The sequence below is a fragment of the Zonotrichia albicollis genome, chromosome 6 (genome assembly GCF_047830755.1).
Source record: "Zonotrichia albicollis isolate bZonAlb1 chromosome 6, bZonAlb1.hap1, whole genome shotgun sequence".
Classification (NCBI taxonomy): domain Eukaryota; kingdom Metazoa; phylum Chordata; class Aves; order Passeriformes; family Passerellidae; genus Zonotrichia; species Zonotrichia albicollis.
In genome coordinates, this window is record NC_133824.1 from 11,345,004 (window position 1) to 11,359,085 (window position 14,082).

A 14,082-nucleotide genomic window follows, 5' to 3' on the forward strand; every position below is an offset into this window, starting at 1 on the left:
ATGAGGTCTGAGTCATGCATGAACAGGGTTTAGACCCTGCATTGGGAGCCAACAGCCATCAGACAGGGAAGGAAGACTGGCACTGATCACATCAGAGCAGATGTCCAAGAAATTATATCCTGAATTTCACACATTTCTGGCACAAACTCTGTAACAAATGTGACTGCAGCATTGTTTTCCTGCATAATGTCTCAGGATGAAGCTTTTTCCTAGGCTGGTTGTGCTGCACAGAGCCTATATTAGACTCACATACACTGAGCTGCCAGACAGTGACATGTGCTTGTTTTCTGCATGCCAGGAAGGAGAGCTCGCAAGATTGCATGGGGTTACCATGAATACAGCAGCCCTCAATAGTTTGGCCTTTTCTGCTTTTTTTTTTTTTTCTGCTGCAACACATTCTGAGAAGGAACAGAAATTTGGTTTACCGAGAATTATTCGTTGGGCTGCACTGCATGAGGATAAGCAAAGGCAGTGAAGCTATGTGTTTTTGTTCTCTTTTTGAGCACACAATGAATCTCAGGTGTTTGGCAGAGTTAAGAATTCCTTTTGCCCACTAAGAACTATCTTTTTGTTTAAGAGTCCTTGGGTCTCCTGTGGTGAAATGATATCTAAGAAGATGAACTGCCATAAGCCACACCGCCTATTCAGACCAGGTACCTCAAATTAGGATAGTCACCTCAGCCTCACCAGTTCATTTCATTTAAGGATGTGAGCCTAAGGATGTGAGTCTAAGGATGTGAGTCTAAGGAATTCCTGATTTGCAGGATCAACAGCACTTTCCTCACAGCATTTCATCACACATATAATTAAGTAAGTGAAACAGAACACAGTGTATGGATCTCTCCTTTAGACTGTAGCTTTCTGGATTTAGTACTTTTTGGGACATCTGGTAAGGCAACAGCTATCAGATGAAGGAAACTGTGGTAACAATTCCTCCAGATGTTCAATGTATGCCTGAGATATGAGTGGGAGTGAGATGTAAAAAACATCTGTGGTAAAATGCTAGGGATTTGAAATAAGGTTGTTCCTGGTGTAGTTCTTCATGTGGAAACAGTAAAACAACCATTACTCTGTTCCCCTGTTGTTAAAGGAAGGAAGATTTTTTTAAACAAGGAGAAATGGTCGGTAAGACCAAGATTCTACAAGAAATCAAAGTAAAGCTGCAGCAGGTATGAAATTTAGCAAACTTTAGGGATATTAGGATCATCTCTTGTGAAAAGTTTGTGCAAGTCATTGTTTATGTTAAGTGAACTTCAGTAAGTCATTTGAAAGGCAACCAAGGTGACATATCTAAATGATCTGAAGAATCATCATAGAATTATAGAGTGACCAGGGCTGGAAAGCACCTGAAAGATCACCTGGTTCCAACCCCCCTGCCATGGGCAGGGAAGGTTTCCACCACACCAGGTTGCTCCAAGCCCCATCCAACCTGGCCTTGAACACCTCCAGGGATGGAGCCCCCACCACTCCTTTGGGCAATGGGTTCCAGTGCTTCACCACCCTCACACAGTAAAGAGTTCCTTCCCATTATCTAATCTAAACATACTTTCCCTCTGTTAGAAGCTTTTCCCTCCTGTCCTATCACTTCATGCCCTTGTAAAAAGTCCTTCTCCATTTTTCTCATAGGCCCCCTTCAGGTACTGGAAAGCCACAATTAGGTCGTCCTGAAGCCTTCTCTTCACCAGGCTGAATGAACTAAAATTTCTTAGCCTTTCTTCATAGGAAAGCTGCTCCATTCTTCTAATCATTTTTAAGACCCTCCTCTGGACTCACTCCAACAGGTCCGTGTCCTTGCTATGCTGGGGACCCCAGAGCTGGATGCAGCCCTGCAGGCGGGGTCTGAGCAGAGCAGAGCAGAGCAGAGCAGGGGTAGAATCCCCTCCCTTGTCCAGCTGCCCCTCTGCTTTGGATGCAGGACAGGTTTGGATCCCTGGGCTGTGAGTGCACCTTGCAGGGTCATGGCCAGCCTCTCATCCCCCAGCACCCCACAAAGGTTACATGTGATTGGGCTCTAGCACAGTGCTTTTACCCACTCGGTCATCAGCTCTGTTTTTCATCCAGCAACAGATCTTGACACTACCAGGAAAATTAAACAAAAGTAAAGAAAAGAATCTTCTACCCCTGTATTGAACCTTTAGCAGTTGCTATAGCAATAACATTTCTCAAAATACAAAATTCAAAGTACCAGCTACCTTTGCTCTTGAGACATCATCTTTTATTTTTTCAATTTCTGTCACACTCCATTTAAAGAAGCTGTGAGTCTGTGCTCCCATCACCAAAATATTCAAAGTTAATTTTGAAAAGAAAACAAAAAAGGAATTGACCTATTTGCCCACTTTTTTTTGCACCTCCCACTATTTTAGTACTTCCATGACACATTAGTGATATGATGTGTGTGCTCTGATATTCAGTGAGAGATGCTATAGGACACACACTCTGCTGTACAGAGGCTGGATACAGGCTGTAAGTGATACACTGATGGCAATTACTCTAGTTGGCAGAGATGAGAATCTGACTCTTTTGTGCAGCATCTTCATAATTCACCTTGATCAGGATTTTTACATATCATCCGATGCAGTCTTCTCCTAATGTTTTCTGTCTCGTTTTTGTTGGTGTTTTTTGTGTTTTTTTTTTTTAAATTTTTTTTATTATTGCTTTGGTTTGTGTTTCTCTTTTGAAGTGAAGTCACAGTCCAGAACATACTTTATCTCTTTCTAAGGTATGAAAGGATTTAGGTGACATATCTTGGTTACTTTTAATTTATACCTGAACAGACAAAATTTCCCTGTGTCTGCTTAGGCTAGCAATTTGTGGTGCAGCAATGAAAGACAAAACTTCATGAAAAACACATGCACTATGTGTTTTGCTCTTTCCCCTCATCAGTGCTAGAGCATCACTTATCAGATGCTGCCTTGGATCAGCCCCACTGGGGACCCTGCAGGGGCAGAGGAGTTGGTGCCCTTGGGCAGGAGCAAGCTGCCATCTCACAGGGCTTGGGGACTGCCAGGAGCTGCTGTCTGAGGCAGAAGCATTTTTGAGCAATCTAAGAAATTAGAAACCTAAATTTTATTATCATAAAGGGATAGGACCTTGGACTTATCTGAGTTTTTTCATGAAGGCCAGCCTATGGGGCCAGCCACAGTCATGGTTTCCCTTTATCTTGAATTGAATCTCCAGCAGGAACCACAGGAAATGATGCTATGAAAAACATCCACAGATACCCATGTAAGCTGGTCCATGCTATGGCTTTCATGAGCATTGGTGAAATATTAAAGAATATAAAATCTCAGGGTGAAATTCTGTGGAAATGAAGCTTTATGCAGAGGCTCAGGGTGACTTTACCAGCAGCCTGTGGTCTCTTCTCCTACTACATTAGGAATTAACTGCCTGTGCACAGCCCAATGCTGACATGGTGCTGCCATGTCCAGCCTTGTACCTTGCTGATCCCAACCTTGCCTTCCTGACTTGGCTTCCCAGCTTGACCTGTGACCTGCCTTGTCACCAGAGATTTGTCTGGTGGTCAGAGCTGGCCACACCTGCTTTTCTGCCTTGCTGGGTGCCATGGGACTGTGGCTTGTTGGTGACAATGCTGCCAACATTGTCTGTCACCCTCAGCTCCTGACTCACTGCTCCTTGGGGAGCTGCCAGCTCTCTCTACTCCCTGACACAGAGGTTTATTTTGACTCAATTTTGTTGCTTATCTTCAGTTTTCATTATTCTTTAAATTAATTCTTAAATTCTTTAAATTTAAAGCCCAAATAGAATTAACTTTCCGACCTTTATGACATGTGAAAGATTTAAAAATGAACCACTGAGTTCTTTTTTCCATGAAGTTACAGTGAAGTTTGGTTCTGCTTTCACTTCAATGCCAGTGTAAAATTTCACATTCTGTTGCAAAATACATAGGTCAGCAGTGGAAAAAGATCATGATTAAGTAACTTACATTGCTGCTTGCATAATTCTTCCTTTATCATATATAAGAAGAAACTACAGAAAAAACCCCACCCAAATCAGAAACACAAACCCACATCAAAACGGAATTCAGTAAATGGAAACAAAAAAGAGGGGAATGTAACTTTCCAGGGAGGAAAGCAGCAGTCAGAATAGTGACTACCCACAGGATTACAGGACAATTGTGATTCAAAGGGACCTCAGGGAATCTCAAATGCAGCCTTCTGCTAAAGGGAAGGTCACCTACAAGGTCAGATGTTGCTCAAGCTTTGTTGAGTTGGGTATTGGAAACTGCTGAGGATGGAGCACACAGAACATCTTGGTGCAACCTGCTCCAGAGCTTATCTGTTCTTCATAGCTCAGAAACTCTTCCTTATATCAACTCTGACCCTTCTTGCTTCAAGTTTTGTCCCTCCCTGTCCTGTTTACAGCTCAGGTAGAGTTAAGTTCCTTTCAAGCTGTTACAGTGCTGTGTTTTGAATTCAGAATGAGAATGGTGTTGATGACACACTGATGTATTTTGGTTTTGTTAAGTGTTTATCCTAAGTAAAGGACTTTTTTCTTGTCTTATGCTCTGTCAGTCAGGAGGTTTGCAAAAGAAACTGGGAGGGAGCATATCTGGGACAGGTGACCGTAACTGACCAAAGGGATATTCCACACAATAGAATGTCCTGCCCAGTTGATAACCTGGGGGAAGCTACCCAGAAGCGTGGCTGATCTGGGTTCAGGAAGTGGGGTCTGGCATTGGTCAGTGGGTGGTGAGCAATTATGTTGTGCATCATTTGTTTTTCCCCTTATTATTATCATTATTATTATAATTGACCATTATTCTACATTTAAAATTTATTTTTGATTATAAACTGTTCTTATCTGAACCCTCAAGTTTTATTTTGATTCTCCTTTCCATTCCACCTGTCTGTGGGGGGACAGAAGGGGGCTGAGTGAGTGGCTGTGTGGTCCCTAATTTCCAGCCAGGCTGAAAACACACCACTCCTGCTATGAGCTCTTGTGAAGAGCTTGGTTTCATCTTCTCAATATCCTCTTTGCAGGACTGCAAAGCTGTCATTGGGTACCCCAAAGTCTTCTCTTCTCCAGGCTGAGCAAGCCCAGCTTGCACAGCCTGGCAAGGTCCCATTTCAGAATGTGAAATTACCAGAAAGTACAGACACACGCAGCAACTCATGAAAACAATGGCAATGCTTTTTGCAATGGAGAAATTTTTTATTTAAACACAGACGCACACTCTCATAAGAAATATCATATTGCTTGTGACCACTTTATGCACATCCTTCACACATAATGTCAGACCTAAAAGGTCTGAAGAATGCTGGTCAAAATCTTTCCACCACAGAAATTTGCTAGAGGGCAATTCTTTTTTTCTGATGGAAATAAATTTTTTTTCCCTATGAAATAAAAAACTACCATAACCAAATATTTTTCGTGGGAATTGAGCAAAAGTTAAAAGGTTGTGAGAAGAGAAAAAAATGTAATGTTTTAACTCCTTTCAGAGGGTCAGGTGTCTGGATGGGAAAAGGAACCAGGGAGCCAGGCAGCTGCTTCTGCCTGCACATGAACAGGTCCCTGAATTAACAGCTGCATTTCTGATTTGTACTAACACCAGCTTTTTAAAAGTATGGGTTCTTTTGCTTCCATTCTTACTGTTTGTTGGTACATTCATGCTCTTTGCTGGTTTGCCAGCATTGCTGGCTAGCTTGTTTAATTTTTTTAAGACTGCCAGACTGAGAGTCCTGGAACCTCTAGCTGAGGCCTCCATGTGCAGTAAAGTAAATGGATACAAACATCACTCTACTGAATCAGAAAACAGAACCACACTCCAGATTTCAGTCACAATAAGCAACTCTGAAGGCTGGCCCTTTACATTGCTGAGATGTGAAACCTCACCTTTCTATCCTCTTCCTCCCCTGCATGTATCAGGAAACATTCCATCCAAATTAAAACACTGGTGGCTAGAATTCACTTCTTTATACGCACTTGAATTAATGAATCTTCAACTATGGTCTGAAACACCATACTGGTACTGTAATGAAACTGCATGACATACAGCTATACATTAGACTGCATATTTTTCAAGGAAAACAAAATCTTAAGTGCAGGTAAGTGTCTGTTTACACAGCAGGGTAAACAATTTTAAGAAGTTTCTGGTCTCAGGGATATGCTAAATGAGAACTGGAGTCTTTAGTGAAACACAAGAACCTTCATAGCAGCATAAATCACAACATGAAATTTACCCCACTCCCTCTGTCTGGTCCTTTGCTACTCAGGACAAAGAGGACTTCAGCCTTCCCCCAGCTTAGTACATTGCAGCAGGCTGGCTAGCAAGCTGCCACAGGAGACAGTTCTGTGGGAGATCCTCAGTAATTCTGTCAGCATGTCACAGCCATCCTTCTTGACTGTGCATTTGTCTGTTGTCACTGATTTATATACCACATGTGATTTAAAGATAGGTGTTGATACTCCATTGATTTCATTGACCCTATAGTAAGTTCTTATTGGCTCCAGCTCCTGGTTTTGCTTAGACTGGTATCTCTGACTTTTGGGGCATTTTCGAGGTACACAAGTTCCTTATAGAACAATTTTTCTTTCTTTTCCTTTTAGGTTATCCAGTTTTCATTTGCATGTGCTCATTAGGAAATTTTGACAGTCTGTGTTTCACAGGAACTTCTGTAGGTGACCAGTGCAGTGTTTTTTGTAGCAGAACTGCACAGAGCATGTCCTTTCACTTGGTCTTCCCCACGCTTTCGTAGGCACAAGCAATACCTGAGCAAATTCACTATCTCTGTCCGTGCAGTTTCACTCACAAAGCAGTACAGAATGGGATCTGCGATGCAATTCAAACTTGTTAAGGCCTGTGTGACTCTGTAAACCTTATACAGCAGCAACAAAAGATGTGGGTCAGAGGTAGAAGGTTCTTTGATGCTGCGGATAAGCAGTACAACATGATAAGGAGTGAAGCAAACAATGAAACTAACTGTGATGTTCACAATAAGTTTTTTCACTTTTTTCTTTTCTTCATCTACTGTGGCTTGGTTACATCTCACTACTTGGTAGATTTTATGGTAGCAAAACACAATGATTATCAAAGGGACCAGGTACCCTGAGCATATCCGGAATAAATTTATGTTCGCCTGCCACCTTTTCAGGGGGTAGTTATCATAGCATAATGTATGATTAGTGAAATTGCAAGGATCATTGAATACTTCTTTTTTCACCAATATGACAGAATTAAAGATGCTTTCCAGAAGCCAAACAATTACACTGACAATCAATGAAAATCTTCTTGTGCGCAAGTACTGGAGCTTCAAGGGGTGAACTAATGCCAGGTACCTGTCAAGAGAGATGCAAGCAAGGAACGCAGTGCTGGTGTAGAAATTCATATAGGTAAGGAAGGCAAAAATCTGACAAAGCAAGGCAGAGAGCCTCCAGTCATCTCCATGCCAGGCATAATCAATCCACAGAGGAAGAATCAAGGAGTACAAAAGGTCAGCCAGGGACAGGCTAAAGATGTAGACTGCTAGCTCATTCTTTTTCCTCACCTGAATGCAAGATGCATAGAGGGATATGCAGTTGATGGGAATACTGATCATCATCACAACACTGTACACAAATGGAAACAAATACTTATCCAGGGTGTGATCATCATGGCAGGCAGTGCTGTTGTTCATTGTCCACCCCGGAAGCACCCTTGAGATAATTCCAGCCTGGGTACAATAAAACCCCCTGTTGTAGTCTGATGGGTTGTCATCTGTTAGTTCTTCAGGACCTGATTGACGAGATTCCAGCTGTCTGCTACCAAAAAGGAAAAATGTCATGTATTACATTTCTGCTGGTTTTATGGGATTCTTGGTGTGTGGTAGGGTTTTTTTTGTTTGCTTTGGGTCTTTTTTTTTTTTTTGGTTGGTTTTTTTTTTGTTTTTTCCTAGAAGAAGGAAACTGTTTTTTAGATCAGAGGATGCTAGTGCTCCTGGAGTTAGGAATGCATAGGAAGAGGAACCCAAAATCTAAGGTTGTCAAGGTTACTTAGAAGCTTCCACAGCAGAAGTAGGATGACTAGTTAAAACACTTTTTCTAGGAGTGGGGTGCTATCCTGCAATCCTGGGTCTCTCTTGTGGGACAGTTAAAGGAGATCAGAAAATGGACCACAAATAAAATAACAGAAGTGCCCTTTCTATTATTATGGTAAACACTGCTTTGGACATATGAATATGGCAGATTTCTTATTTCAAACAACCTCCTCCCCCCTAAGGCAATGGAGAGACAAGGACAGAAATACAGGGATTCAGGTACCACTGGATGTTGGGATCTGCTCAGAATGGGAAAATGTGTGTCTGGTATCTTTCTGTATTGCAAATCACTCTTGTCTTGTTTGCATCCTCACACACCCCTGCTTCCTCTCTCTTTCTCTGTATGTGATCCCACATGAACTTGCCATCAAGTGTGCTGTCCCAGCAAGGCTCACTGCATGTACCAGAAACCCTCATGTGAAACCTGCTGGGCTACCTGGCTCCTGCATGCACATGACAATCTGCCGGGTGAACATGTGAGGTGGAGACTGAGCAGAGTTTATCATTAACACTTCTCCCCTCTAAAAATTGCAGCTGTGGTGCATGAGCTCATAAAGCCATTAGCAATTACATTTTTCTCAGTCAGTTCCAGGACTGTGGTTATCAGCAGCTTCAATATGAAAATATCAGTAAAATGGCAGCCCTGACTAAAGCAGTGGGACTGGAGGTGTTGTTTGTGTGAGCCTTAGGAATACATAGAAGAGCTGACCTTTAGAAAGGGTGACGGAAGGGTAAGAAAGGGTGTACAACTGTAGTTGTGAGAAAGCTGATAGAATCAGAACTCTTACACTTGGCAGTTTCCTTCTCTAGAGAACTAACTGTTACGTTCAGGAAATACAAGAATGGAAAATATTAGTTGCAGACCAGCTATACTGCCAAATATACTAAAAGCTTGAGAGACTGCTGGGATGGCTGACCTGTGCTTTGAGCCTGCAGCAGAGGAGAAGAGACTGAAGAATGAGTAGGTTGCAGACAGCACACCTACAACTGTTGTCACGTGGGAAAGAACTCCAATGCAACACATCCTGTGTGCCAAAACTTTACCATGTGGTAAGAAAAAATCAGCCTTTTATAGGTTGGATGTGTTTGTAGGTTTATCAGAAAAACCCAAAGCAGGTTTATTGTCTGTGCTGAGAGGTTATTATATGGATCTCTTGTCCACAAAACAGCCTATTCCATTATTATTCATAAAAAAAAGGAGCAATGACAAAACTACCCAGAAAACACATACTCAATTTCACCTGCCACTGCCTTATTTAATCAAGTTGCCTAAATGATCAGCTAGAGCTAAACTCATTCGCAAGCTTGAAAGCCAAAGAAAATTCTTGAGAAGGACTTGCCAATTTGGTCCATTGAGGAACCTCATCAACATGATGACTAATTTAAAAAAATGCAGTGTCTGTATTTAAGACAAGCATAAGATGTCTGCATTTCAGCTTGGTTTCATAGAACCACACAGTAAATAAGGCATTGTAAGCTTATCAGTACAGGTAAGTATCACAAAATAAAAATCTAGCTCTAGAAATTGGATCTCATGGTTTTGTGACCCACTTCTCACCAAAGAGAAATCAAATGTATGCAGACAGACCAGATGAATCAAAGATAAAATACCTACCTCTTCTCCTAATCACACTTTAGCATCTCTTTTCCTGTGACAGGTCTCTTCATGTCTAAGAGGGAAACATGCCCTTTCAGAAGCATGTGTGTAATGCAGCAAGTGTATGAGGCAGTGTTTCCTGGTCCTGTGACTGAGAAATTGGAATTCCTTCTCCCTCCCCCATAAACTCTTTCTCTTTTGTCAACTTGTATTACAGACTCACCAAATTTGTAAGCTCCCTACTTCTCTCTTATTACCCACAACAGATTCTTTTGTATCTACTCTTAGACCAACATGCCAGTTTCCTCATACCACTTGGATTTTTTTCAGCTTTTTTATTTTAGCTCATTGTTTCGAAGAATTTCACTCTGTTGATCTTACTGATAAGGTAAAACACTTGTCCTTATATAGCTCTTATCTGAATAAACCACATGTTCTTTGAGGCAAGACTTTGCTTTGCTATTCTGCCATCTGCTTTAAGGAACTAATATCTGAAAGTGTAATTGGTTAATGGCAGGCTGGGACACTAAAAATGAAATTCAAAGAAGTGAGTTGAGACTACATGAAAATTGTCACCTCAGAAAGTTTTTTCTGTCCTTCATAATCACAAGTCACTGCACTCCATTGCTTTCTTTTCTTCTTAACCAGTATGTTCCTTAGCTCCTTTGAACACAGCCCTGGAGGCTGTGCAGCATTGCCAGGTAATCCATGTTGGACATTGATGACACATTGATGGTACTTACAGGAGGACATGCTTTCAGTGATGGCAATAACGAGAAGTGTGTCATTCTGGCATGTATTGATGACCTATACTTAAATGTGTCAAACAGCCAGCAAATGAAGCCTCCCACAAGGCATGCTGCAGTTTCTTGCACAGAAATATAAAAGCAGAAAGCACCACTTTGTCCTGATTACAACACATTTCACTCAAATTGCTTGGGGCCTTATTTCAGGGGAAGTAGTCCATATCACACTTTCTTGCTGAAGTGCTTTTTTCATAATTAGGGCTTTGTAATGCAAGATGATTTTTTCTTACCTGAATGCATGATCTGAAGCATTCCCAGGTTTTCTCTCTGCTACTGAGCACACCTGCTGGCTTTGCTTAAGAGGATGGTATTGGCTTACAGCTATCCTAAAAAACAACATTTGAGTATTTTCCCCAATGATATACTTTTTTTAACTGTCAAGGAATTTTGACTTAATGATATGGTCTAATGGTTTGACTTTCATGGTCCAAACCTACTGTGACTAATTCCATATACTTTTGACTTATTTTACAAACTTGTTTTGGTAAGTGATGTTTCAAATAAAAAAATATAAAAATTCTTAACAGTAATTTTTTTCTTTTAGACACGTTAATCAATTATTACCACAGTTCCTGACTCTGTTATTTTGCTACAGAAAACCTACTGTACAGGATTTCTGAAGAGTCACTAAGACAAAAAATTTAGAGAAATGGACCAGAGAAATGTTATGCTTCAAGTACTGTATGCAAACAAGCCTATAAGGAAACCTGTGAGATTTTTTAGTGAAAAGTAGTCATTATACACTGTATTTGTATCAACACATTTCTACAGCATCTCCTTCAGGTTCACAGAGAGCTTTATGTGGTCTCTTCATTTATGACATTTTGAAAGCTGCAAAGTACAAAGTTAAACTTTCATAAGCTTAAATACAAAAGGATATTCCATACTCCTATCTGTAAAGAGCTTTGTAAGGGAAGAAAGGAACAATGCTGTGTGAGCTACTGCAGTAGCTGTTGTACTGGTGATACCGTATATCAATCATAAGATGGAAAGATTGTTTTCCTTTTTCTCTTTAAGAAATTTCAACAAAGTAGATTGCTTTGTGTTGTCAAAGTAAGTTCTATTGCCAAGTTGAGTTCTTCAAGTACAGGGGATATTGCATAGCTAATTCTTTTTACCTAATGAGCAGATCTTACATCTCAATTCTGAAAAACTTCACAGTTTAGGAAATATTCCTTTCAGAAACATGGCCTTTTTTGCTTAAAATTAGCAGCAATTTTCCTCATGCAACATTAAATTTCACCCACAGGTCTCCATGAGATTCTGTAGAGACTCAAACAGGTCTAAAAGAGCTCAGCCTTTAAAGATATACTTTACAGATTGTTTAACTGAGCATAAACATTCACTTAATGTGGGCAAATAGAAAAAAAAATACCACATTTTTTTAGAATGTAGGCCATGCAGGCAAGTATTATTTTGCTCTGTCATTAAGTGTGTCATGTTTTCCTCTATGCATACAGAAAGATGTACAATATATTTTCACATACATGATACATGGCATTCTAAGAAGCTACTTTTACCAGAGCTTATTTTTCTGCTAAGTTTTAAGCATTTTGCATATTCATATAAATACCACTAGGTATCTTAACAGTGTCTGGAGAACACTACTAGAAGAGTTACTGGAACCCTCTGTGAGGCCTGAGGCACATTTTGCAGTGATGGGACAGCTCAGAGTGTTGAAAATTCACCCCCAAATACAGTTCTTCTCCATTCTTCCCCATTTTGTAATCAACAGTAGCTTGATCATCACAATGCTATTACAACAAACAATGAATCAAGTTTTCTTTCATAATCCTAGGCATGTCTTTCCTAATTCAATCTTTTGAGGTCTTTTGCCTCAGTCTCATGTTTTGATTGCTCTAGGATTGAAATAATCCTTCTCCCACTGCAACCTTTTCCAGCCCCTTTCCTGTCCCTTTTTTCAGATGGCTGATGTCAGCATCCCATTAGGGAGAGCCAGGCTGAAACCTGTCCCAGAACGCTGAAACCTGTCCCAGGCTCCCGAGCACTCACCTCGGCCACCACGTGTGCCCGCGCAGCGGTTCCCGTTATGCCATTGGCAGTGCCACCCGAATCTGCTTCTAAGAAAAGTGTCTGCTTCTGCTTGATCACACAGAGACAGGAAGCTGCTCGCAGATAAACAGGCAGCAGTTCACACATCTCTTGGTTTTGCTTCCTTTTTTTTTTTTTTTCTGTCCCCAATTCCTGGTTAATCTAAGCTTACCCATGAGAAAATAAGATTATGAACAAAGGATGGGAAGCAACCTCAGTAGATACAGAAATACTTTTAGAGACTTCATAAAAGTTTAATTTAAAATATTGCCTAATTATATGAGCATAGTATATTATACACTCCTTATCTAGGAGACATGATCTTCAGAGAATCCAATCCACAGAAATAAAGTGCTGTGTTTGATTTGTGTTTACTTGTAGAAGTTAAAAATGTGTATGATTTTTGTTGACTGAGGGACCTCACCTGCCTTTCCCTACAAACTGGTCACAGACTCAAATAAGAATCCACCTGAGAAGAGCTAAAAATGTTTTACAATGGCTTTAGGAATTTGTGGAAAAAGAATTAGGTATTTTTAGAATTTATGAGAAATTCATGAATAGTTCTAGTTAACAAAGGATAACAGCATTTCATGCATGGCGACAGGTTACATATTTACATATTTTTATATAAACTGACTCTGAGGTTGGATGCAGTTTTCAGGGGAGTGATTCTTTTAACAGATAATTCTATTCAATTAGACTGGTGGAAAGTTGTTACACGAGCATGGTTCTTTTCCCTCTCTGTGATCAGAATAATTTATTGTATTTTTTCTTAAATTCTGTTCTGCTTTAAGAAAGTGGGTACAATTTCACTTGAAATGTCCCTCTGTTGAGAAACACTAAAACTATCGTTTGATGATTCAGATGCTAAGGAGAAATGAAAGAGAACAAATTGAAAAGTTCTAAAATAGGGGCATACTGACTTCCTTGAGAATACCAGGCTCCATAATATTTAACCACTGCATGCAGAGATTTGGTTCCCTTTTTTCAGTCAGTGTGACCTTTTCATCCACAGTTTTTTACTGATCTGATTATTAAATGAAGCCTAAACTATCCAATACTTGTTGCCATTCTCAAACTGTTATCATAGCTGTCCGGTGAATGGAAGAACACTTGCTTAGATAAATTTCCAAAATAAATTTCACTCACACCTTCATTTTCACTGAGAGAAAAGTCATCACATGAAGACCTGTTTCATCACTTTCCATGTGCTTTTTTCTAACATTGTACATACAAAGTGTCCAGTAGGCTGGTTCTGGTGTTTTGTTGAGCAATCCTATACTTTGCTAAAGAAAAAACAGTTCTTATAATTATTAGGAATAGAGAAACAAAATTGGAACATCTCTACAGTTCTTTGCTGTGATGACAGCAGAATCAAAAGATCAAAGGAAGCAAGAGAGGAGATGATGCCTTTTATGCATTCTAGAAGTAAACCTGTATATTAAAATAAATTCTTGTGTCCATATGCAAAAATTTCATTTCTGATGTAAGCAGCACAATTTTCCAGGGTTTTTGTGAGTTCTGGACATACACCATATCTTAGATCAGTCATCCAAAACCAACAGGTATTATTGGCATAATACCCCAACCCTAA

At 40.2% G+C, this 14,082-nt stretch overlaps 1 protein-coding gene across 2 annotated transcripts; it reads right to left on the bottom strand.

Annotated features, from left to right (window-relative positions):
- Positions 1 to 5,162: 5,162 nt before the first annotated feature.
- GPR65 (G protein-coupled receptor 65) lies at positions 5,163 to 12,594 on the bottom strand. Of its 2 annotated transcripts, none has more exons than XM_074542517.1 (3): positions 12,450 to 12,594; positions 10,667 to 10,762; positions 5,163 to 7,755 (listed from the first exon to the last, which is right to left on the bottom strand). In XM_074542517.1, the coding sequence occupies exon 3, from the start codon at positions 7,632 to 7,634 to the stop codon at positions 6,597 to 6,599; it is 1,038 nt and encodes a 345-aa protein (XP_074398618.1). In that variant the 5' UTR covers positions 7,635 to 7,755; positions 10,667 to 10,762; positions 12,450 to 12,594; the 3' UTR covers positions 5,163 to 6,596. The 2 variants fall into 2 exon arrangements, with proteins under 2 accessions (XP_074398618.1, XP_014119918.2); XM_014264443.3 differs by having other exon boundaries at positions 5,163 to 7,758.
- Positions 12,595 to 14,082: the final 1,488 nt, after the last annotated feature.

Coding starts and splice junctions, on each gene's coding strand:
- GPR65 (XM_074542517.1), bottom strand. CDS start 7,634: ATGAACAACAGCACTGCCTGCCATGATGATCACACCCTGGATAAGTAT.